Raw genomic sequence first — 26,070 nt, 5'->3', positions numbered from 1 at the left:
GTAGTAGTAAATAAATCTTTAAAAAAAAAGAACCACTGCTCTAGGTGGTAAGCAGATTGGGGAGGAGGGCGCAGTGAGAGAGCCCTCAAGGCCCAAGGGAAAGCCTCTTACCCTGTAGCCTAGGCCCCAGACCAACCAGTCTCTCCCCTTAGTCCAGAACTCCCTCCGGCCTCCCACCACACTCCCAAAGCTAGAAACAGCCGCCATCTAAGCTGGGCTCTACACCAGCCTTTATTCAGACCTCTCAGAACTCAGCATGGTCTAGCCTGTAGAAGGACCATAACAAAGGAGAAAATCTGGGGCCCACTGTTCCCTGAGAGCAACAGAAAAAAAAATACATAGGAGTGTCACAAAGGCTCACAGCACAGGCCGATGCTGGCTACCCAAGGAGGTGGTGGTGCCTTGTGCCAAGGAGACCTGTACCTGAGGCCTGGGAGGAGGCGGGGCTAGGGAGAGGCAGGAGCCACCGTGCACCAGGGCACCCGGCAGGTGGTGAGAGATTCAGGTGGAGATGTAAGTCTTGAGAGAAATTTGTAACACCCCAGACCCTTACAACAGGTCTCAGGGGATCTATGAAACAAGGACTTGAGAACTCTACCTTCCATGTAGCTCAAAACCCAGGCCGGTTTCCAGAGATAGTAACCTGGAGCTGGGCCTCCGGCTCCCTGGAGACTGGGTTCTCAGCAGCATGTCAGTGGAGTCCTAGGCTGGACAAGAGTGGGGGGAACACACCCTCTAGGCTGAGGGTGGGGACGCAGTAACAGACAGAACCACTCTTCCCTGCTGAGGCTACCCCAGGGGAACCAGTAACCCCACAGGGCCCTCTAGAACAAATGAAGCCCAGACGGAAATACTCCATTCAAAGCACAGAAGTTGTGACCTAGAAACCTTGGGTCCAGGAGCAGGCAGCTTCAGGGCAAGCCAGCTTCTGGGTGGGTGGCAGAGTCTCCTGCTTCTGCCCTCCCACCTCTCACCTGCATAGCCACCAGAAGACATTTCCGTGTGAGGTCAGCCCAGTCCTGAGAGACAGGAGTGTTACCTAGGCACCCCTAATAGTAATAAAATACAGGGGACGGCAGAGCCAGGATCTTGGCCTTCATATACTTCCCCAAACTAAATTCCATCTGAAGTCCAAAGCAAAAAACAAACAAAAATCCCTGACCCAAACAGCTGAGTCTCTCAACAATGAACTCTGCAAATCTGTGCACAGCGCACAGCCCACGTTACCACGATGCACATATGCGCCCAGGCACAAATATCCATGGCCTCTTGCTCCCAGGGAGCCTCAGTGTTGACTGCTGACATGGAGCGTGTAGAAGGCCCAGGGCTCGGGGACGTAGATGACACCAGGGTACTTCTTTCTGAGTACAGGGTCATTCCACAGCCAAGCAACCCACAGAGCCACCAGTGAGAGGGTGAGGGCAAAGGAAGAGAAGAGGAAGAGACCGTTGCTGTCCAGGAAGAGGCGCCTGCGCTTCTGGTGCAAGACAAGGGCGAGCATGGCAAAGAAGGTGAAGATGAAGAGAATGAAGATCTGCCCCTCGGTGACCAGGTACCTGGAGAAAGAGGACGGGTGTGCAGATGAAGTGGACGCCATGGCAACACCATCCTGCCTGGGATCCCTCTGGACCAAGTCCTAGGCTGCCCTCCCAGTCAATCAGAATGGCTCCGCTAGGGAGAGGACCCAAATGTGCCAGGACAACCCAAACCACAGCCCAGAGGCATCATATGACTTTAAATGGTTTCATAATGCTCAGCTGGCCAGGCGGGGGGTGGCGCACGCCTTTAATCCCAGCAGTCGGGAGGCAGAGACAAGCGGATCTTTGTGAGTTCAAGGCCAGACTGGTCTACAGAGTGAGTTCCAGGAAAGGCACAAAGCTACACAGAGAAACCTTGTCTCGAAAAATCAAAATAATAATAATAGTAATAACAGTAATAATAATAATAATAATAATAATAATAATACTCAGCTGGATTGCAGGGCATGGTGGCATATGCCTTTAATCCTAGCACTAAGGAGGCAAAGGCAGGCAGATCTTTGTGAGTTTGAGGCCAGTATGGTCTACATAGTTCCAGGACAGCCAGGGCTACATAGACCATGTTTCAAAATAATAATAATAATTAATAGTAGTACTACTACTACTACTCAATATAAGTCAGCTAGGTGCAGTGGCTCACACGTTTACGCAGCCTCCTGGGAGGCAGAGGTAAGAAGGTCTCTGGTTACCACACAGCAAATTCCAAGGCTACATATTGAGAATCAGAAGATATCCGGCTTTGGTTTCTGGCATTTCTCACATGAGGACACGCCCATATGACGGACATTGGCTCTGGAAGATTAAGAGGATGCAGTCTTCGCAGAGAACATGTGGATGCATGGCCTCAGTTTCACACTCTGCTACCTGCTTGGTTTCTGGAGGCATCTGAGTTTGGGGATGCCATCCCAATACATGGAGGCTACTGTCATTACTGTCCCCTTGGAGGCTGGGCCACTGTCATCTCCTTGACATGCTGCCCCCTGGAGTACAGAGCACCCAGAGGCACTTGGAGGCTTCTGCAGTGTTATGTAGGTCTCTGCCTCTGGAAGTCCTGATGCCCACCCATTCACTTAAGGAACTTCAGCTCCACAGCCTACTGGCCTGCGACCTTGGGGATGGCATGTGGACTACTTTGAATAACAACTTCAAGGCTGTTTTCTCTCTTACGGGGAAACAAACAGCGCCACCTCTCAAGGTCTCTGACAGGGGCTGTATGCATCGCTCACTTGGAAAAGCATATTGTTCAGGGAATGGTGTGTTGTGAATCTGCCACTGTTGCACTAACATGTTAAGGGAAGACTGTGGCAATGAACACGCCCAGGTCGAGCCTCTTTCTCCCTGGTATAAATGCTACCATCCCTGGTCTCATGCTCAGTGAGCACGCAGGTTAGCCCTAGTGGGCCCTCTTGCAGGCTGGACAGGTCCTGGAAGTGGCTAGGAGAACAAAGAGCAGGAGAGGCAGGGCTAGGCTGAGAATGTCTCCCTCGTCTGTCCTTGGTCCTTGTCATCTTGTCACCATGGTGCTCATCTCTCCCCACTGGATCCCAACATCTCCTGCCAGGTGGACAGGCAGGTATAACTTCCATTATTGAGGTAAACTGAGGCGCAGGAGGATTCACAAGGCATGAAGCTAGAGGTAGACGCCTGGCCTCTGATGTGCTGGGAGGTAGGGTAGAGAGGACAGCCTCGCCTCTCTCAGTCTACTTAGCTGAGCATCACGGAAACAGGGAAGCCACAAGGCACAGCCCTCTACCCAGGAGAAAGAGGCCTTACCTGGGGCCACACTGCAGGGCTGTAGTCAAACGTGATTTTTTTTCCTTTCTCTCTTTCTGAGACAGGATCCATGTAGCCCAACATGGCCTCAAACTCATTATGTAGCCAATGCTCACTTTGGATTCCTGATCCTCCTGCCTCCGCCTCCCAAGTACTGGGATTACAGAAGTGGGTCACCACACCCAGCACTGTTTACGTGTGGATTTTACTGTGGTGGCTCATTCCGTGCCTGTGCCCTTTGTCCTACCCCAAATGTCAGCATCCACTCACCAGTAGTACAGGCCACTGGGCACCACCAGGAGCAGGGCGGGCCCTGGCATGTGGCTCTCAGCCTTGGAGGTGGTAAAACAACCACTGAAGTACATGAAGAGGATGAGGAAGAAGGGGATGTACCTGGGGTGGACGGAGAGGTGACAGCTTTAAAAGCCTGACCAGGGGTGTCCTCATCATCCCTCCACTGGTCCCTTGCATTGTCGCGGAGGGTGTCACCTCATGGTTTATAAAACCCTTGGCATGGGTCAGGCACACTCCTCTACATTCAGCCTTTCCTGCCCTGGGAGTCCAGGCGGGAGGAACAGAAACCAAAAGATGAAGCTCACACAAAGAAGGGCCCGGGGGTTCCTTGTGTTAAGTACTAAGGTGAAGGGCGTGGGTGCCATGGCAACCGCACCCTACCTGGATTCCCTCTTGGGACCTGGTGCCCACCCAGTCCTTCATTCCACACGGTGATTAGGGGATGTGAGGCTGTCTCGCCCATATGACTCAGAAACCAGCAGGTCCAGTACCACACTCACCTGGAAATGGGGGTACCCAGCAGGGCTGAAGTCAGAGAGAACATAGTTTTGGGAGATCCCGAGGAGGGATGCGGAGCCCTTCATTCACACTTAGCCAACAGTCCCCACCTCGTCCAAGAGTACGGCTTCTCTCCTGACACAGGGGCTTCCTTTCTTTCTCCTTCCAGTACACACACACACACACACACACACACACACACACACACACACACGCTCATACTCTTGTACACAAACCCTTTTCTGTCGTGACACCCCCACCCTCCAATACTCAGTCCATTCCCCCAACCTCTCCTGAATTCCCAGGCCTATCCCACCTCGCTCCACCTTTCCCAACTTCCAATGGGAAAGGTCATCTGGTAGAGTCAGGAAGAGCTGGCGAGAGCCTGTGCAGCGGTCCCCTAACGCCCTCCGAACCAGAAGGATGAGCCTCCTCAACCTCAGACAGACCCACAGACACCGGAGTGGGCCACGTGTTGAGGGAAGTACCTCAGTCCACATGAGGCACCTAGGTGCAGGGCTAGCCCCTCGCCTCCCAGCTGACGAGTGTTCTCATCTCTTCCCGCTGGCTTTAGTTTATCCAGTATAGGATGAGGGGTGGCAGAGAAAGCCTCCGTATTTGAGCTCCGAGTCTATAGTTCTGACCCCACGTTTCTGAGAGTTTCCTCAAAGTGGCGGCAGTGGTGGTGGTGGGGCGGGGATATTCCCCGAGGAGTTCCAGGATGGGGAACACAAATTGTGCCACCCAAACCTGGCCCTCCTGGTTCTTAGCAACCTCCTACATCCCCATCTGTCTCCTGCATCCCACCAGCAACCATCTAGTCCCTAGATTCTAGTGTGTTTGTTTACCAGAGCTACAGCCGTCCCCCACTCCCCAGCCCCAGGTTCAGACATGGCTGGGGTGGACAAACACCTGCTTGCTGACCCTCTAGTGGCTACTTTGGGAACTTCAGGTCGGGAGGAGGCCAACCGACAGTAACCGGGTCTCCCTGGCATGCTAACCAGGGGTCCAGCAGCGCCTTCGCTGAGAAGGGAATTCCATTCAGATGTTCCATTTGATACTTAGAGACCTGGGGTCCAGGGAGCCTTGTCCAGTGTCTCGTGGTGCCTGGGCCCTGGACGGAACACAGACCAGTCAGCCCCTCACTCACCACATGGAGTGGCCCAGGTACTCATCATAGTAGTAGAGTAGCTCAAAGGAGTCGATCTGGGGAGACACAGGGGGGCAGAGTGAGAGGGGCTGGGACCTGAAACAACACCTCCCAACACCTCCCACACACCATTCTCATTCCCTCCCTAGGGTACCAGAGGGGTTCGGGGAGCCAGCCACTGTACCAGGGTTTTGTTTGGTTGGTTTTTGTGATTGTCTCACTTTATAAACCAGGCTGGTCTTGAACTTGCAGCAATCCTCTTCTCTTTCCCTCCTGAGTGCTGGGGTTTCAGACATGCGCCCCACATCCAGACAGATACTGTGTGCCTTTACAATCTAGGAGCATACTAATTTGGGTAGGCAACAGTGCCCTCCCTCACTTAGCGGCACGCTTGTAATTCCAGCACTCCAGGAGGCAGAGGCAGGAGGATCAGGAGTTCAAGGTCATCCTAGGCTACCAACAGAATCTGTGATCAGCCTGGGCTACGTGAGACATGACTGGCTAGGGAGCCTTTTTAGTCTCCAAGTACAGACACCCAGTAGGGCAGCCTTGGGAGGGTGGGTAGGGGAAGAGCCTCACCAGCGTCTCTGGCTTGAGGTTCTTGATGATGGGGTTCTCTCTGACGGACAGGTGGTGCTGGTACCCACTGAAGAGCAGGCGGTGGTTGACGGAGTCGCCCACCAGGTGGATGCTGGCTCCCATGATGAAGGTGATGATACTGACGTAGATTATAGACCGCGGCAGCGTGCGGGGGGACCGCTCGATGAGCTGAGGTTCAGAATGAGGTCCACAGCATGTCTCTGACTCCATCACAGTGTGTGAAAACCTCTGCCTCCCTCCCCTCAGAAAAGTGGGATAGAAAGTCCCTCTGGTAGTTGTGGGTTCCTTAGTAGGACAGCCTAGCTCCAGACCATGGCACCGTGTAAGTCCAGGAGGATGTGCTGAAGGACACCCTTCTTCTTCAGGAAAATCAGATGAGGGTGGGAGATGGGGACAGTGTGACACCAGACCTTCAAGGCAGGAGTCCTGACCAGGCCAAACCCTTCCACTACCCCAGGGTGTCCCATGTGTACTTTGGGTAAGCCAGCATGCTGCAGGGATCTGCTTTTTGAGGGACAGGTCCCCAGTAAACGGAAAGAAAATGTCAAGGAGTCCAAAATGGGGGTGGGTATTCTAAAACCACAGAAGCTGTGTTCTGAAGTGACACTTTTCCTACTTTTAGAGATTTGAAATGTCTTTTTATTTTTTAATTTTTGAAGAAACACCATTTATTTATTCTGTGAGTGTATGTAGTAGGTAGACATGTAAAGCTCAGAGGATAATTTGTGGAAGTCATTTCTTATCATGTGGGGATAAAATTTAGGTTGTCAGGCTTGGCAGTCAGCACCCTGACCCACTGAACCAGCTCACCAGCTCATGAAGAGAGGGAGTGTGTGTGTGTGTGTGTGTGTGTGTGTGTGTGTGTGTGTGTATGTGCGCGCGCCTGTGTTACCAGAGAGGATGGGAGGAAGACAGGCCAGTCTGTACCTTGAGCAGAAGGAAGGGCGTGATGACATTGTAGGCCATGTGGAAGTAGTCCCCGACACTCGGCTTGTTGAGAGGAAACCACTGGAGTGGGAATACCAACTAGGAGAGAGGGCACGGGCTCACAGGAAGGCCTGCAGGCCACTGGACACCAGCCCCCCGACACTGAGCTCATCCTGTGTTCTCTTGGAAGCCCTAGGCCAGAAGGACTGCCAGAGAGAGAAACTGAGTCCTGCAGACAGTAAATGGACTGCTCCTAGTTTATTTGATACACAGCTATCCAGGGAGTGTCTTAGGCCCTCTACATAACAGTACTCTACAGAATAGTATTTTTTTTTTTTACTGTTTTATATTTTATTTACTCTTTTATCTTAGGACAAAACACATTTACAATCTAAAATCTTTTCTAATTTGAAAAAGGTCCTTTCTCCTTTAACCTTTTTTTAAACCAAAAATATGCTATCATATCTACATCTTTTTTATTCTGCTGAATGGGGGGAGCAGAATGGGCCTTCTGAACTTTTTATGGTGTGGTCTTTACTTCCTTGATTAGGTTTGTTTCAAGGCATTTTGCTTTATTTTTCAGGCTTCTGTGGGATGGAACGGGGCTGTCTCCCAGATTTCCTTCTCAGTCTGTATCTGGTATGGAGGAAGGCTATGTTAACTGTAGCCTGCCACTTTGCTGGAAGTGTTCAGCACTTAGGTTTCTTTTGTCTCGTGACAGGGTCTTACCATGGAGCTCTGACAGGCCATGTTTATAATACACGTTTACCATGGGAGGTTAAGTTGCCACTAATAGAAACAGCAATTTGCATGGATTGCTGTAAGCAGTGGTTCTCAACCTTCCTAATGCCCTTTACTACAGCTGCTCATGTTGTGGTGACCCCCCCAACCATAAAACTATTTTCACTACCACTTCATAACTGTAATCTTGCCGTTATGAATTGTAATGTAAATATTTTGGATAAAATAAGTTTGCCAAAGGGGTCATAATCCACAGGTTCTGAATCACTGCTATAGAGATACATTCTAATGTAAAACAGAATATAAGGTATAAAACAAAATCTTCTTTTGGTTAGGGGAAAAAAGGAATTTCTGTACATGTTTACATAAACAGAGAAAGGAATAGCGGAGTGCCCGAGCCTCAGCAAAGTCTAACACCTCCCTATTTCGAGACTTCTACATGTCACTGTCACTGCTTGGAAGTGTCTTTAGTTTGGTCACTTCCAGTATGCAAATGCAGCTGATGGGCTTCTCCAGAGGCCAGAACTCTCTAGCCCAGCCTTACCTTTAAGGAGGGCAGAGGACGTCAGCTATGCTCTGCCTCATGGGATGACTACTGGGATCCACCCAGGCTCTCTTACTGGCAGGACTGGCCAGTCCCACGGCCTCTAGATTCCCCCTAAGACGCGATGTCTGTGAGGTCCCTCAGCAAACTGAAATCACAGTAAGTCCCCTGAACACCGGCAGGACCCAGGCTGACACTTACCATGGCAATGGGGCGGCCGAAGTCCAGAACCCAGTTCTGCAGTGTGAAGTAGAACCAGAGGTCCAAGTGGAAGGGAGCAGTGCGCTCTGTCTCCTCAGCCTTCACAGAGCCAGGCCTGGCAAGGAACAAGACAAGAGTCAGCCCTCTCTCTCCACTTCGCCATCAACCCAAGAGAAAGACCTTTAAAGAGGTCCAGGCAGGTGAAGGCAAGACATACACGTTATCTAGGGAAAGGAAACCCAGAGTCTAGTCAAGAGGACAGTAGATTTCAGTTGTCCTAACTACCCTGTGACTCAGGAAGAAATTGACCTACGGGTGAAGGAACTGTCAAACTTCCATTATAAAATGGTGGGGAAATAAAACAAGGCAAAACATGAAAGATGGATGAATAATGTCAAACATGATGATGGACAGAGGCAGACAACCTTCACGAAACACCCACTCTCCCCCCAGGCACCATGGGTTGCTATCTGCTTGTGTGAGCTCACTTCTTTATTTGTCATGTATTAATTTTTAAGAGACATGAATATGCAATTCTGTGTGTACACATGAGTGCAGGTACCTTGAGATGGCCAGATCCTTGGAGTTACAGGTGATGGTGAGCTGCCTGACATGGGTGTGGGAACTGAACTCTGGTCTTCTGCAGTTGCAGTACACACTTCAAACCACTGAGCCATCTTGCCAGTCCCTAGTTGACTAATCTGTGTGTGAATGATGCTGGGAAGGGACCCAGGGCCTTGCACACGTTAAGCCTGTGCTCCACCACCAAGCTACACCCCTATCCACTCACTTGATTCTTTTAGTCATCATAGAAACTTGTTGAGATCTGAATATTGCCTTCATTTATAAATTGGAGGAAAGGGTCCGATAGACTGTTTCTTGTCCCAGGACTAGAATCTATAGGATTAGGCCTCAGAGTTTATTTATTTATGTTTTTTCAACTCAGGGTTTCTTTGTATAGCCCTGGCTGTCCTAGAACTTGCTATGCAGATCAGGCTAGCCTCAAATTCCGGGATCTGCCTGCCTCTGCCTCCTGAGTGATGGGATTAAAGGCGTGTGTCACCACGGCTGGCTCTGTTTTGTTTTTTTTTTTTTTTTTTTTTTTTTAAAATCTCTATCCCATAGCGTGTCCATGGTGATTGGTCCTTGGGAACAATCATGGTTCTCTAATAGGGACTGGGGGTGGGAGCAGAGCCTCCCTCCACCTTGGCTCCTCAGCTCTGTGGAGGTGCCTCGGGCCGCTGGAGTATCACATTCCTTACCAGTCCACATCAGAGCCTGAGAAAGAAGCCAGCAGGCCATCGTGGGGTAAGAAGCACCAGGGCGAGTACCACCAGAGCACAAAGTTCCTCTCACAAAGCAGCTGGTTCCCTGCTGTTCACAGATGCACTGCAGTTCAAGGGCATTGCTACTTCCTATGGGAGGGCTTCTCTGAGAAAGCTTTTCCCAGCCCACTAGTCCTACAGGGAGCAAGCATTTCCTCACGAACTCAGGCCAGTCATGGCAGCATGGGACTGGGGTTGTGTTCTTCCATCTAAGCCCTCAGAAGGGGAGACTTTTAAAAAAAAAAAATTGAATAGCCTAGTGGTGGTGGTATATGCCTCTAATCCCAGCAGTGGGGGGGGGGGGGGGCAGGAGGGCAGTGTGTGAGTTGGGGGGGGGTAAGCAGAGGCCAGCCTGGTCAACATAGTGAGTTCCAGGACAGCCAGGGCTACACAGAGAAATCCTATCACAAAAACAGAACAAACAAACAAACAAAAAACGAAAGAAAGAAAGAAAAGAAAATTCAAATATTTATTTGAGTGTGCGAGCATGCGCACATACCATGCATGTGGAAGTTAAAAGACTGTTTAAGGCTGCTCTTTTTTCCATGTGGGTCCTGTGATCAAACTCAGGTTTTCAGGTTTAGTGGGGCCTTAACTCACAGAGCCATATCACCAGCCCAAAAGGGGAGAGCATCAAGGTTCCCCAACTCTGTAACCACCTCACTGGAGTCTGATCCTCTTACATCATGCTTACTACCCAGAGACAAACAGTACTAACTTCTAAGATGATGGGCAGAGCCTCATCTTATATATGTGGCCACACCAGACATGGGTCCCCAACCTCCAGAGTTGTCAGCTCTGTCTCTGGCTCAGGCTGACTTAAAATCATCACCACAGCCCATGATCCCTATCCCTCGCTATGGGCACACATGGGCTGAGCAGCACCAGGAAGGCGATCCTCTGTTACATGCTGACTTCCATAATTTGCTGGGATCCTCAGTTAATTAGCTGATGCTAATCCCAAAGATGAATGGACAAATCAAGCCACCCGGGACCAGAGGGTCGGCCCTTGGGGATCTGTGGTCCTGTAGAAGGCAAGGCAGGTAGAGTAGGCATTCCCCAAGTCCGCACAGCCTTCCGGTCCCCCAACTCAGTGCTCCCCACCACATAATGATCACCAACTATGCATGATGCTACAACTTTCCCTGTACCCTCTCAGCTGACCCCAGGCATCAGAGGCAGGAGCTGTCCCCTACTGCTTTTCAGGCTCCGAGGTCAGCATTCAGTCACTGTCAACCGCGCAGTAAGGAGCTGCTGTTACTATGACTTTTACCACCTGTTTCCCAACTCTCACTTCTTCCCAAAAGGTAGTGTTTCATTAACCACAGGGAGGGCTTGGCGATGGGGGATGAGCTCCTTCCCACGCTGGCTCTCTAGGACGCAAGCCCCAAGGCTGCCTGTGGCCAAGGTTCCATCCTCTGGAGACAGCCAAGAGAAAAAGAAAGGGCTTCAAAGAAAGGGTGTGTGTGTGTGTGTGTGTGTGTGTGTGCGCGCGTGCGCGTGCAGAGTGTTCATGTGTCACATGGCAGGCTGCCTCAGACCATATGAACTGGCACCTTCTCTTTGCTGGGGGTGCTGAGCTCACACTGACTGACACCGAAATGCAGGAGTTCTGGCAAGCACAGAACTCAAGCCAGGGCCTCTGTGCTCTTAACCACTGACTATTCTGATTACTGTATATTGCTGATTACTATATATTACGGCAATAAGCCAGCTGCCATTTGAGGTCAACTAGAAAAGGATCAGTGTAGCCAGAAACAGCATGCAGAACCTACAGAACAGAGGGAGCTTTAAGGCAGGGATGGGCACTTTCAACCAGGAAGAAAAGCTTCGTGTGAGCAGGAGGGAAAAGCCTGGGGGGTGTGGGGGGAGAAAGCACCGAAGAAATCCCAGGCCTATGGGGACAAACCGGCAGGAGCTGGCCAAGCCTAAGACAGGGCAGATATTCAAGTTAGCTGTGCAGACTGCTCAGAGTTGGGTGATGGCGCCCCCACAGAGTGATCCCTGTTGTGTTTCTTCCTCTTCATGATCATCAGAACAGGCTTCAAACAAGCAGTGATGAGGGGTTAGGAGGGAGGAGGCAGGTGTCCTCAGTGTTTCATTCTGAAAGCTCCAACTCAGACAGAGCTGTGATGTTTAGTCTAAAGAATAAAGGGGGGGGGGAATTTAGCTCAGTGGTAGAGTGGCAAGCGTAAGGCCCTGGGTTCGGTCCTCAGCTCCAGTTTAAAAATAAATAAATAAAGGGGTTTTGGAAGCCCACGGGGGAGGGAGGGACTTGGTGCATGCCTCTAGAATCTACTGGCTCACACTAGAGGCTCAGTAACAATTTCTTCCTCTACCCCAGGAAGCACTCCCATCCATGGGAACCCCGACATTAGTCCAGCCTAGCTTAGTAGGGCAGGTGGGAGAAACAGGGAAGATAGCAGCTTGGGAATCAAGGCTGGTAACATAGGGATTTTCAGAATCCCGGCTCTGCTTTGCAAGGTCTCTCTCCTTCTCTCCCCCACCCCATAATTGTTGTGTGCGAATGCTTTGCCTCACCCCACTAAAAGCCTTCCTTTACCAACAATAAATAAACAAAAGACTGACCAATATCTAAAAGGTTTTCTTTTGTTGGGGCTGACTGTGAAGGCAGATCACACAGGGTAAGGATGTCTCCCCTCAACATGGAAGCTCCTCCGGTCCTGAGGATGAGTGATCTCAAGCTTGTCCCAAGTTCCTGATTCCAGACTTCCCAGGCTGAGCCCTACAGACCATGCTGGTCCTAGGTCCCTATCGGGAGCGAAGCGATCATGGGCAGAAGTGAGGAGCGGGGTGAGAGCACAATGCTGGGTAACCTGAGGCGCTCGCTGTCTGTCTTTGCTCCTGCCCCTCCACAGCTTCCCCAGTCTGCCACGTGAGGAAACTGACATCTTGACAGCTGGGAAGCCAGTGCGGCTTCTGCAACCCTGGGTGGCAGGGAAGGGAAGGGCTTGTCTGGAGAAGTAAAGGGAAATGTGAATGGGACAGAAAGAGACTGACTCTGGACTCTTTATGAAGGACGAGGACATACCAGACATGTAGAGACACTTGAATGAAAAATGAGGAAATACAGACGAACAAGAGAGGACAAAAAGAAAGATAATAACCAAGAGCAAGCGGTGGTGGCACACACCTTTACTCCAGCACTCGGGAGGCAGTGACAGGCAGATCTCTGTGAGTTCTAGGCCAGCCTGGTCTAGAGTGAGATCCAGGACAGCCAGAGCTACCCTGTCTCAAAACAGAAAACGAGAGACAGCTTAAATATTGTAAACATTGTATACTGACTTCCAATGTTTAGACTTAATTCAGAGATAATATGTAGAAAACAACTATGACAGCCCTCAAGGTGGAAGATAATGTTGACCTCCTTAATACAGGGCATACTAGAGGCGCTTACTAAGTGCCTGCTGAAGTTGTGGGATGTTTCTGATCGGTAAAACATTCTGAGCCTCAATCTGATCAGGCTCCTTAGCCTGCTCCGAACCTATTTCCTTATTAATGGAGATGATGAAGTAATATTTTTTAAAAGTAAATGGACCACAAAGTGACATGATGTTCAATAATGTGTCTACAAACAAATCTGTCCCAGTGCAGACATGATTGAGCACATATACAAACTAAGATGGCTACTATGTTACCAAGCCATGGAACTATTACCAGGGGCAGAACTGCACATGCTCAGAAAACTGGCTTCCAAGTCAAAAAGCAAACAGTCCACACATTCTTGGGGAACAATGCAAGAGCTAACCTCAGCCCAGCCCCCCCCCCAAACTTCTCCCACCATCCCAGAGCATACCAGCAACTTCCTAAAATTCACATGGAGCACACTAGTGCTCAAAACTCTTCCATAGCTCTTTGGTACCTATGGGACAGGGGGGTATACATCCCCCACCCCGTGCCCCAGACAGAGTTTCTCTGTGTAGTTTTGGTGCCTGTCCTGGATCTCACTCTAGACCAGGCTGGCCTCGAACTCACAGAGATCCACCTGGCTCCGCCTCCCGAGTGCTGGGATTAAAGGCGTGCGGGTGTATACATTTTTAAACAGGTCATTTAGGATGAGGAAAATAAGGGCCTACTGCTCAAGAAGTGAGCAACCTCCTTTCAGGGCTGTTCCCATCCAGCGTACCTACCTCCTCAAACTTCGGACTCTAGGGCCTTCTCATTTAACTCTAGGGCATGTAGGGCACTTCAAGTCAGTCCAGCCCCCTGTCATTTTCTCTTACAGCTGTGACTTGTCCACACCAGTACACTCCTTGCCTTTCCTCACATTCTCCCACCGGCTACCGTACCCAGTTTCTGCCAGTTTCTGCGGTGCCGGGGACTGAACCCAGGGCTTCTGCATACTATGCAAACACACTACTGACCAAACTACCCTAGAAACCTTCCTCTACCTCCTGAGTGCTGAGATTAATGACATAGCCACCAGGCCCGACCTAACAAGCCTAAAGTGTCCTCTGCAAAGTCCCGTACCGCTCAACTCCTCCAGAAAGCCTCCAGGAGTTGGCTGTCACCTGAGTGGGCTCCGACTTCCCTGTTTCCCACCTGGTACAGTGCTGGGCACATACACGACAGATGCTTAATCAACACAGATGACACTCGAGGAATGCTTACGGTCAGTGTCAGTAAAGCGGACAGAGGCAGACTGGAGGGAACTGGCAAAGGGCGGGTTCTGTGCCTCTGGCTCTGCCCCGCCCAGCCGCCTAACCCCCAAACATCTCCCCCCTCATTCACAATGGGAGCGTGCCACTTCCCGCTGTCCCCCGTTACCGGCTCACCGTCCTGGGCCCCAGAGCCTCCTGAGTCACAGTCCTGCCCAGAGCAGGAGGCTTCCGCAAACTTGCAGGAGGCGCGGGGACTCAGCAGAGCCGGCCGGGTGACCTCCGAGCAGCCGGCTCCTGCGGTCCCCCCGACCACCGCGAGGTCTCTCAAACTCTGGGGGCCCGCACGGCCTTCCGGTCCCCGCTCCGCCCGCACCTGGCCTGCACGAACGCGCCGCCGGGGCCGCCCGCCGCTCCCGGGAGCTGCCGCCTCCGCGCCGCCGCCTCCATGGCCACCCCGCTCGGCATCGCCTTCCTGGAGCAGAGACGACTGCGCGGGCGGCGCGGGGCCCCGGGGCGGGGAGGAGCTGGAGGAGGGAGCAAGGGGAGGGCTGGAGGAGGGAGGGGAAAGCGGGAGGAGGGAGCAAGGGGAGGGCTGGAGGAGGGCGGAGGATGGGGAGGGACTTAGGCAGGGAAGGGAGAGGAGGCTGGTGAGGGATGTGTGGGACGGGGCGGGGCAGGGAGCTGGGGGAGGAAACAACACCGAAGGAGGTGGAGAGAGGAAGGAGGATGCAGGAAAAGAGGAGGGAGAACGTAGTGGGGAGGGCAATCTCCACTTGAGAAGGCGGGGTCTAACCTATGTCCTGGCGCTCTCTTGGGTCTGAGCTGGACCTGCACACACGTGAGGACACCTGGCGCCTGTGTGTGTGTGTGTGTGTGTGTGTGTGTGTGTGTGTGTGTGTGTTCGTGTGTGTGTGTTCTGGGTCCTCTGCTTTTCTGCAGGAAGGAAGCCTGGCCTAGCCTGGCTGAGGGTGATGGACAGAGGTGTACTGGGGACCCAAGAGTGAGCTGTGCTGAGAACCCTCCTTCCTCGCAATAAAGACTGCTCAATAAACTATCAACTCTGTACTTTGGGGTCGAAGAGGGTAGGGCCCCCCAAAGCGGTGAATTGTCTCTTAGTTGGGTTTAACGGGGTGCAGTGAGGATGGTCCAGAATCCTGCCCTGACTTTGTCACTGGGCACGGCTTGGGAAAGATCCACACTCCTCCCTCATCCACACGTGTTAACAGCTTTGCTGTGAGTGCTGTACAAGGAGGAACCCATGAGCCCTGTTCAGAGGTGCTCCTGTATGTAGTCAGTGATCATGATGGTGGAAGTACCCAGCGGTGCGTGCAGCCGAAGCACAAGAAGGAAATCTAAGCTAGGGCTTTGAACCTCTGAGCTGACAGAGAGGTGTGAACTAGAGGTGGAAAATTGCTCCAGGCAGAGGGACTAGCCAGAATGCCCCACCACCCACCTCACCTCTCCTCATAACCCCCGCCCCCGACACACCCCTGTCCAGAGACTGGCTGGTTTCTGGAGGAATGGAAAGCCCTGTGAGAGCCACACTGGGCAGGGAAATGAGTGACAGGCTGAAGTGGGAAGTGACAGGGTTAGATCGGAGCCCTCCATCCCGGAGAGCCACAGGAAGTAGCTGAGGGTACTGGCAGGAGACTGGCATATGTTTGCATTTTAGACAAAGCCCATCCACGGAGTCCAGGTGGGTGAGAAGAGGCAAAACTGGAGATGGAGGAGGTGCAGCCTGCAGGGTACCGAGTTCTGATGAGGGTTCTGGACTGTAATAGTCATGGTGGATGGAGGGAGGAGCATGAGCAGTGATGTGGGAGGTATGTCTCTGACTGGATGCATGGCTGATAGGGGAGGGAGGGGTTTAGATGCGACCAGGTTCTGTGTCTAAGTGGGGAGGGGCGGGGGTGTGTGTCAATCTTTCCTCAGAAGTGGGTTGGAGCAGGTACAGGGTAAATGAGGTGTCATCTTTGGATACATGAGCCTTGGGTTGGGTCGGGGTGCTGTTGGACCCATCGATCTGAAGCTCGGGCAACACGTTGGAGCCTGGCAGATGGACTTGAGTCAGGGAACACAGATGGTATCCAGAACCTAAGGAGACAACGTCCCAATGAGAAGAGAGAACAGAAGCCAAACAGAAGTACCTGCAGGGTACATTGCTTGACTTCCAGTCGAGCTATTGCTGGGATAAATTGCTCAGTCCCTCCCAGCCTCAGTTTACTAACCTGTAGCAAGGGAAAAGCTATTTCGTCTACAGCATTAGGGTATGGTGGAATACACAAGCCTCTTGCAGACCATCTGACACTGTTGGGCTGCTTTTGTTGGAGTGTGTGTGTGTGTGTGTGTGTGAGAGAGAGAGAGAGAGAGAGAGAGAGAGAGAGAGAGAGAGAGAGACAGACCTTGGAGAATGTACACGTGTACAGGCAGGTGCACTTGGAAGCCAGAGGTCTTCATTGGGTATCTCAGTTGCTCTGTTTCTTATTTTTGGAGACTGGGTATCTTACTGGGCCTGGAGCTTATCAATTTGGCTAGACTGGCTGGCCAAAGAGCATCAGGGATCTACCTTTCTGGGTGTTCCAGCCGTAGGTAACAATGTGCCCCATACACCTGGCTCTTCAAATGAAGGCGGGATTCAAACTCCGGTCCTTATGCTTGTGCAGCACCACCTCACTGGCTGACTTGTCTGCCCGGCTCCTGGGCTGGCTGTTCGTATTAATGTCTCGCCATTCTGAGGGCCTCTTCTATGGTATCGGGCAGAAGAGCTTCCCGCCCCCCCCCCCAAGAGTTTTATTGAGATTATTCTTTCCTTACTTTGGTCAGACCTGCATGGACTGCTTAACCATGGAAGTCTGGGGCTGTCTGCCTCAAGGTCATTCTCCCTCAGCCCACAGGTCACACCTAGGTTGTTGCTATGCCAACTCTACTAGTGGCACATTTGTTTCAATGCATTCTTTCTTTTTTTCTTTATTTTATTTTCTTACTATCCTTTTTAAAAAAAATAGGGTCTTATGTAAATCAGGGTAGTCTCAAACTCACTATATAGCTAAGGATGACCTTAAACTTTTGATGCTCTTGTCTCCACCCCCTGAGTGCTATTCACTTTGCTCAGTTTCAAGACTCTCTGAAGCTAGGCAACTCCATCCCTAGTCCCCCTTCAGTGGTTTTTAATTTTAATTTTTTAAAATTTTTTTGATCTCTTTTATCTTGCCTGTGTCATAACCAGAGCAGAGGATGTCCTGATTTGGGAGCACAGAAAACCAACATCCTGAGCTGAAGTGACATGTTCAAGGTCAGCCAATGGCTACACCGAAACTGGGTCCTGGGCTTAATTCCCAGGAATCTGATCTGCAGACTGGTCAGTGCAGCCTTCCTACTCTGACCCCAGTCCCTCTCTGTGGCTTCGCACTGCTGCTGGGCTGCAAAGGGGGGGTTTGCAGTACCCAGATGTGACCATGAACTTAATAACCCTTGGGGGCTCTATAGAGGGGGGAGCCTGTGACCCATTTAATCCTCCAGTTACTTAAATACCAACAAATCGGCATGGCATTCTGCCTGAAGGACCATAGCCCTCCCCCCTCCCTCCCTCCCCCCTCTCCCAGGGGAGGGGTACAAGCTGCTGGGGCAGGCTTTCCTGGATGAACAGGCCTGTTCTTCCCCATCCCATCAGCCCCCTTGAAGAACACTATCTCCTTTAGCTCTTAAATTCCCTGGAAGTATGCTGTAGAGGGTAAAGTGAGTGTCAACTCCTGGGCACTGAGGGGCATGCATCTTCAGGATCTTGCCTGTGACTTTCTGGGGACATGATTCCAGTACACCAAAAGAGCATTAGTTTCAGTGTACAGCAATCGAGGAATCTGTAGAGGAACCCTTAGGGGTTATTAGAGCACAGATAGACTTTTCCTTCAGCTAAGATTCTTAGTCCTTGCCAATGCCAACTGCAGCCAGTATTTATTTATTTTAGGTTGTTTTGCCAAAAACCTCAGACTTGCTCTGCAGCCAAGGACGACCTTGAACACTGCCCCTCCTGTCTACCATACTTTACAGTCTCATGCCACAACATCTGCCTGTCATCATTATAGTTTCACCTTTTCCTAAATTTCATGGAATGGCTCAGAATTTTCTGTTGGACTTTTTCGCAGAGTACCACAGTTTTGAGATTCAGCCATGCTTTTATCTATACCAGGAGCTCAGTTGCTCTTGTGAGGGAGTAGACTCCATGACTTGGATGTACCACTGCCAGTTAATCCATGCAACTATGAGTTCTCTTGGGTTATTTTTGTTTGGGGCTATTACAGTAAGGCCGTCGGACATGTCAGGCGCCAGGCTTTGTGTGGACAGATGCTAGGTAAATATCTAGAGATGGGATGGCTGGGTCATATGCCAACACATATTTAACTTTCTAAGAAATTTTTAACTGTTTTCCAAAATACCTGAACCAACTCAAGTGATGTATAATCTTGAAAAGCTGAGATGCCCTGTCTTGCATGAGGCAAGAGGGATTGATTACTTCTGAGCTCAGAGCAGTGGGCAACAGACTGTAGCATCCTCAGCCTGCTGGAAAGTCAAAGTAAGAGCTGACCTCCTTTGGCCTAGAGACTCCTCATGCCTGCAGTTCAAGAGAGATGCTCTAAATAGGGTCACTGACCTCCATTCCTGTGTTTCACACTCCCTTGCATTTTCTGATCTTCTTGGGATGGACTTCGGTGCCAAAGAATCAGGCCAAGGCAATCTATGCATAATGCATGGATGACCTGGGAATTAACTTTCCAGCCAGCATAGAAAACCCTACTTGTTGGACATTAGATTAACTATTCATTGACTTGGATACAAGATCCTCGACCAAACAATAAGCTAGTCGTAATTCTTAATGGGCCCAGGAGGCAAAACTGGTTCCTTCTTCCCAGCTAGACAATAAGCTAGAGGCAGTTCTCAGATGCCTGGCAGTCAGTCAATAAGCATCTGTTGAGCTGCACCAGAATAAGGCACACACAGACCAGTATTTCCTCCCATCCCTCTCTCCCTTCCCTTTCTTCTTTCCTCTTCTATTTTATTTTGTGTAATGTGAGGTGTATACTTGTACTGTGCGTGCGTGCGTGCGTGCGTGCGTGCGTGCGTGCGTGTTCCAGCATCTGCAGGTTCACTTGCTTGTGTGCTTGTGTGGAGGTCAAGGTCCTAGTCAGGTGTCTTCCCGCCATCACTGTCTACCTTTATTGTGTGAGCCAGTGTCCCTTACTAAGCCTGAAGCCCAACCATGGGCTGGGCTGGCTGGCCAAGGAGCTTCAAGGATTCACCCAGTCTCCCATTCCCCAGGGCAGGGCTGGGGTCACAGCCTGTGCTGCCACACCTGTATTTACATGGGTTCTGGAGATTGAGTGCAAGTCCTCATGCTGTTGGACAGGCACTTTCCAGATTGAGCCGTCTCCAAGGACCCCTTCCCACTTTCTATGTAGACCAGGCTGGCCTTGAACTCACAGACATCTGCCTGCCTCTGCCTCCTGAGTGCTGGGACTAGAGGTGTTGTACCACCTTTTTTTTTTCTAAACTTTGTTTTTCGAGACAGGGTTTCCCTGTGTAGCTTTGCACCTTTCCTGGAACTCACTTAGTAGCCCAGGCTGGCCTCCAACTCACAAAGATTGATTTTTTTTTTTTTTTTTTTTTTTTTAGAGAGATTTATTTATTATATATACAGTGTTCTGCCTGCATGTATGCCTATTTACCAGAAGAGGGCACCAGATCTTATCACAGATGGTTGTGAGCCACCACGTGATTGCTGGGAATTGAACTCAGGACCTCTGGAAGAGCAGCTTAACCTCTGAGTCATCTCTCCAGCCTCTGTTTTTTGTTTTTTGGTTTTTGTTGTTGTTGTTGTTGTTTTTGTTTTTGTTTTTAAAGACAGACTTTCACTGTGTAACCCTGGCTGGCCTGGAACTATCTATATTGACCAGGCTGTCCTGAAACTTACAGAGACCTGCCTGCCTCTGCCTCCTGAGTGCTGGGATTAAAGGTGTGAGCCACTACATTGGCTATAACAGGGTTAAAAACAAACAAACAAACAAACTTTACCATTTTAAGTTTTTAAAAATTCTATGTACCAGGCTTTTTCTTTGGGGCCACCAACCAGCTCCCAAATCATGACACAGAGACTTATTATTAGTTTTGAATGCTTGGCCTACCTTGTGTATATTTCTGGCTAGCTCTTTTAACTTAAATTAACCTGTTTCTCTTTATCTACCTTCTGCCTTGGGCTTTTTACTGTCTTACTCCTGTGTATCTTACTTCCACTGCTTCTCTGTGTCTGGCTGGCCGGCAGCTGCCTGGCTTCTCGCCCCGACGTGTCCCTCACTCTCTCTTCCTTCCTTGTCTTTCTTCTCTCCGCCTGATTTCTTCCTTATTTATTCTCAATGCCTACAAACCCCACCTATCCTTTCTCCGGCCTGGCTATTGGTCATTTAGCATTTTATCAGACCAATCAGGTGCCTTAGGCAGACAAGTGAAACAGACGCAACACATCTCTGCATAATTAAGCAATATCCTTACATCATTAAACAAAGGCAGCATAAACAAAAGCAATACACCTTTACACAGTTAAAGTAACATAAACAAATGTAACACATCTTTGCCCAGTTAAAATTATATTCCACAATAATTCTATATGAATTTTTCTTTTTTCTTTTTCTTTTTTCTGCCTACATGTGTGTATAATGCCCACAGAAGTCAGAAGAGGGCACTAGATCCCCTAGAACAATATCTTTAATGTAACAACAAATCTTTGTCTCTGTGTGTGTGTGTGTGTGTGTGTGTGTGTGTGTGTGTGTACTAGGGATGGAACCTGGGACCTTATGACTGCTAGCCAAGTGCCCTACCACTGACCTATACTCCTTTAATACAACTTAAAACTAGTAAGCTAACAGTAGTTAACACTGAATATTTAATTAGAAATGATTGTGTGCTTTTAGAAAGTGTCCGAAGAAGAACTCTAATGATTTTGGCCTCCTTATGAAAACTGAACAGAGAGCTTTTCTGAGGTTTTGAGTCTCTCGCTAGGTTCTACTGGCCTCACAGTGTAGGCTGGAACTCACTTAGTAGCCCATGTTGGCCTTGAGTTCTGGGATTGGCCTCTGCCTCCCAAGTGCTGAGGTAAAGGCATTTGCCACCATGCCTGACTTCAAGATAGTAGTCCTGCTACCACCCTTGGGTTCTGACCTTTTCTGTCCCCCTTTTATCAGGGTTGTGCTTTCTCTGGGTGGGTCCACAGCAGGAGTGTCAGGGCTATTTTCACAAACGTGTTTCCGGATTTACAGGCCACACCCCGACAGGGTTCACATTAAAAGATTATTCATATTTGCATGTAAGTAATGTGAAGTTTTGAAGATGGGATTCAAGTCTGGATACACAATGTGTTTTCACACATATGTTTACATAAGCTGAAGGTAATTGTACACGGACGGTATTGTTAGTGCGCCTGTATTTTGAATATGACACATGTACTTGAGGTCAAGTTTGAATTTTTCCATTAGTGCCAGCACATCAGAGCTTAAAACTGTTCACGTTTTACAGTTTCTGGATCCAGATCACCAGGTCAGGGATGCTTGACTGCGATTTCTCTCTCTCTCTCTCTCTCTCTCTCTCTCTCTCTCTCTTTTCCTTTTTAAAAAAATGAAATCCATAGCTTTCAATAGAAACTCAAGGACCTCTCTGGCACAGCTGAAAACTTGAACTATTTCCTGTTGGGTCTTGTTTGTTTGTTGGGTTTTTGGGTTTTTCCAGTCAGGGTTTCTCTGTGTAGCCCTCACTGTCCTGGAACTCTATAAACCAGGCTGTCCTGAAACCCAGAAATCCTCCTGCCTCTGCCTCCCGAGTGCTGGGATTAACTTGAATTGTTTCTCAATCTTTCTTGTTTTTCTGTTACAAGCAATGTGTTTACTTTCCTGGGTTTAGAGGAGAGTTTTGAGTTAGAATTCTTTTTTTTTTTTTTTTTTTAAAGAACATTTGGTTGTGTAGCCCAGGAGGCCCTGAGCTCAAACCCCTGAGGACTTGGAACACCAGTGTGTACCACCAGGCCAGTTTGGGAATCATTCTTTTAAAAATTAGCCTAGGTGGATTGCTCAGTCAGTAAGGTGCTTGCCACAGAAGCACAGGGGTCTGAGTTTGACACCTCCAATCCAGTTCAAACCAACAAAAGGCAGCGGGCATGATGGCATACACTAATTATTCCAACACTGAGGGGCAAAGACAGGAGCATCTCTGGGGCTTGAGGGCCAGCCTCTATTCACATGGGGGATGGAAGAAAATACCCAGCATTGACCTCTGGCCTCTATAGTCACATTCACCAGCACAGATGTGTGTACACACACATAAAAACAACACACGTTAGCTGGAGGAGGAGTAGGCGGGGAGCGGTGTGATTTCGGTGCAAGGTTCGAGGTTTGATCCTCAGCATAGAACTAGGATTGTTCCTTATAACAATCGGACTTGGAGGAGGAGAGAATAGCTTTTTACATTGCTGAGTTCGAGGGCAACCTGAGTTGCAATATGAGCCCTTGCCTTTAAAAAAAAAAAAAAAAATGAGCAAAATTATGTTACCACCACTAAAATAAAATTAAAAAAAAAAATCAAGGAGTTGAGGCAGGAGAGACAAGGAAAGGCTGGGTTTGCTTGAGGGCAATGCCCATGCCAAACGCAGTGCAGTGCCGGGGTATGGACTTGTAGTTCTCATTCTGAAATCTCTTCCTCATAGAGAAGCCAGGAACTACATTTCCCAGAATCCTTGACCACTTGAGTGTCAGCCCCAGGGACCGCAACAGTGAAGATTTTCTGAGAGGTTTGGCACGTGGGTGGAAGGGAGAGAAGAGCTGTGCAGAGGTGCTGCAGGCAGAGCCATAGGCGTAGGGGCCTTCCCTGCAGCTTCCGGGTGTGCTTCTAAGGACAGCCTGCAGGGGCGCTGCAGCTCAAGCTCGTGCGTGGGAGCGGCAACGAAGCGCTTGATCGTGTTACCATGGTTTCATGTCAGGCCTGGGTGCCACACACTGGAGATGCGTTCAAGCCGCCTTTCTCCTTCTTCCTTCTTGAAGATTGCATAGGTTTCATAAACCCGGGATTTTCTGTACTCAGTACTTAAGAACTTAAAGACCATTTCTTGCCTTTTAACTCCAAGCTCCCTTTTCAGTATTTGCTCTGTGATAATGGGCAAAAACCGGGAATGTCACAAATGTCACTCAGGTCTTCAACAGGGAACCCCGGAGAGCCTCTCAGCGAGCGAGGGCCTTCTCCTGCTGGCCCTGGTGCTGTACATTTGGAGACATAGTAAGACAGGAAAGAGGATGCAGCGACAGGCCATGTGCTAGTCCTTCAGTTGCGTCTCTGAATGCTTTATTTTTATTATTATTATTATTATTATTATTATTATTATTATTATGTGTTACTGTTGTTTGTTTTGCGGCAAGGTCACACCATGGTAACTCTGGTTAGCCTAGTACTCGCTGTGTAGCCTAGGCTGACATCGAACCCACAGAGATCTACCCGCTCTGCTTCCCGAGCGCTGGGATTAAAGGGGTGCGCTACCACACCATCTGTCTCCAAGTGTTTATTTGATACTGCATTTACTCTTTCCGTACATCAAATATTACATATCCGTCTTTAAAAGGAGCCTGTAGTTTCTCTTTTTCACCGCTATGTGGCAGTTTAGTGTGTTCAGTAAAGTAAATCCTGGTTGGGAAAGGTTGCAGAAAAATAAAACAGTATGAACTCTTATCTAGTAGTGTTCCACTTTCCTATAGGACATATAAAATAGGGTGTGTTTTGAAACATCTTTATTTGTGTGTACATGTGTATGTGTGTTCAGGCTTGCTCAGGGGTCAATGATAAAACCAGCTTTGGGGGATTCAACACACACACACACACACACACACACACACACACACACACACACGGAGGGAGAGAGAGAGAGAGAGAGAGAGAGAGAGAGAGAGAGAGAGAGAGAGAGAGAGAGAACAGAGCCAAAGCCAGATGTGGGTGCTGGAAAATGAGCTCAGGTTCTGATGTGGGTACTGCAAATGTAATTCGGGTCCTCTGCAAGAGCAGCAAGGGCTCTTATGCGCCATCTCTCCATCATACTGGGCTTGTCTTTTAATAGTTTGAAGGAGGGAGGGAGAGAGGGAGAGAGACAGAAGAGACAGAGACAAAGACAGAGAGAGAGAGACAGAGAGCCATGTCTGTTTTTGTTTGATTGATTGTTTTGTTTTCTTTTCTTGAGACAGTGTTTCTCCGTGTAGCCCTCGCTGTCCTGGAACTCACTCTGTAGACCAGGCTGGCCTCAAACCCACAGAGATCCACCTGCCTCTGTTTCCTGAGTGCTGGGATTAAAGTTATGTGCCATTATCGCCCAGCTCTTCATCTGTATTTTAATGGGATTCTGATGATGGATTAGCAGGTCACATATGTGGCTTGTTTCTGGACTCTCTAGTCTCTGTCCCACAGTTGTGCTTACCCTTGCACAAATAAGCAGGGCATTAATGGCAGTGGCTCTGTATTCTGCCCTGATGCATGTACTTTACATCCTCAGTATGCTTCTTTCTCCTCCTCAAGATCCTCTTCTGCTCCTCTAGGTCCGTAGAAATCCTACCTGGCTCCTGTATTTCTAGAGAAAGGCCGGGAAATGGGGACTTTTGAGCAGGATTGTGATGTGGGATGTTCTTTATTTTAAATATGTTGCCCTGATTGGTTAATAAATAAAACACTGATTGGCCAGTAGCCAGGCAGGAAGTATAGGCAGGACAAGCAGAGAAGAGAATTCTGGGAAGGGGAAGGCTGAGGCAGAGAGACACTGCCAGCCTCCGCCATGACAAGCAAGATGTAAGGTACCAGTAAGCCATAAGCCACGTGGCAAAGTATAGATTAATAAAAATGGGTTAATTTCAGATAGGAGAAGCAGATAACAAGAAGCCTGCCACGGCCATTCAGTTTGTAAACAATATAAGTCTCTGTGTGTTTACTTGGTTGGGTCTGAGCAGCTGCAGGACTGGTGGGTGAGAGAGATTTGTCCTGACCGTGAGCCAGGCAGGAAAACTCTAGCTACAGGATTGCTTTGAATCAGCAGGAGAATAGGGAAGACTGACATCTTCACAGCCCCCAAGCCTTCCATTCAGTGGGTGTAATGGGGTCCTTCATTTGCTTAGGCGCTTGGGTCTTCTCTCTCCTCTCTGCCCCTTCCGCTCCTCATCTGAGATGGGGTCTTGTGCATTCCAGGCTGGTCTCTGACTCAGTTTCTTTCTATTGCTGTGCTAAAACACCATGACTAAGGGAGTTACAGGAGGAACGGTTTATTTGGCTGATGGTTCCAGGGGACAGGAGTCTTTCCTGGTGGGAAGGTCTGGCAGCAGGCAAGCACAGGAACGGGAGAGCTCCCACCTCCAGACACAAACAGGAACCAGAGAGAGTAACCGAAATACTAACACACCAGGGGTCTTCAATCTCTCATACCCCACCCCAAGCGACGTACCTCCTCCATCAAGGCCACAGTTCCTACACCTCCTCAAACAGCACTACCAACTGGACACCAAATGTTCCAACCCAGGAGCCTCTGAGGGACATTTGCACTCAGACCACCGCTCTCTTAAGTTCATTAATCAGGGCTACATCCAAGCCCTGAAGAACTGCCTTTGCTTTATTTCTTCTTCCTGCTCTGTGGGCTGGGCTGGAACCCCAGGCTTTGCTCTTATGCTCTTGTTCCGGAATATTTCTCTCCATCAGCTGTGACTCCCAAACTATTTAGGTTTTTAAAAGTTTATAGCTAGCCTGGTGGTGGTGGCAGCTCACGCCTTTAATCCTAGCACTTGGGAGGCAGAGGCAGGAGGGT

General features: G+C 49.6%; 1 protein-coding gene across 2 annotated transcripts; it reads right to left on the bottom strand.

Moving 5' to 3' along the window:
* Positions 1 to 203: 203 nt before the first annotated feature.
* On the bottom strand, positions 204 to 14,754 carry Cln6 (CLN6 transmembrane ER protein). 2 transcript variants are annotated; one of them, XM_036194053.1, is made up of 7 exons: positions 14,587 to 14,754; positions 8,267 to 8,381; positions 6,781 to 6,879; positions 5,833 to 6,021; positions 5,254 to 5,309; positions 3,582 to 3,704; positions 204 to 1,556 (listed from the first exon to the last, which is right to left on the bottom strand). In XM_036194053.1, exons 1-7 carry the CDS (start codon positions 14,676 to 14,678, stop codon positions 1,286 to 1,288), a joined length of 945 nt encoding a protein of 314 aa, XP_036049946.1. In that variant the 5' UTR covers positions 14,679 to 14,754; the 3' UTR covers positions 204 to 1,285. The 2 variants fall into 2 exon arrangements, with proteins under 2 accessions (XP_036049946.1, XP_036049947.1); XM_036194054.1 differs by lacking the exon at positions 3,582 to 3,704.
* Positions 14,755 to 26,070: the final 11,316 nt, after the last annotated feature.

Source organism: Onychomys torridus, chromosome 7 (assembly GCF_903995425.1).
Source record: "Onychomys torridus chromosome 7, mOncTor1.1, whole genome shotgun sequence".
Taxonomy (NCBI): domain Eukaryota; kingdom Metazoa; phylum Chordata; class Mammalia; order Rodentia; family Cricetidae; genus Onychomys; species Onychomys torridus.
This window is presented reverse-complemented; position numbering and strand designations above follow the sequence as displayed.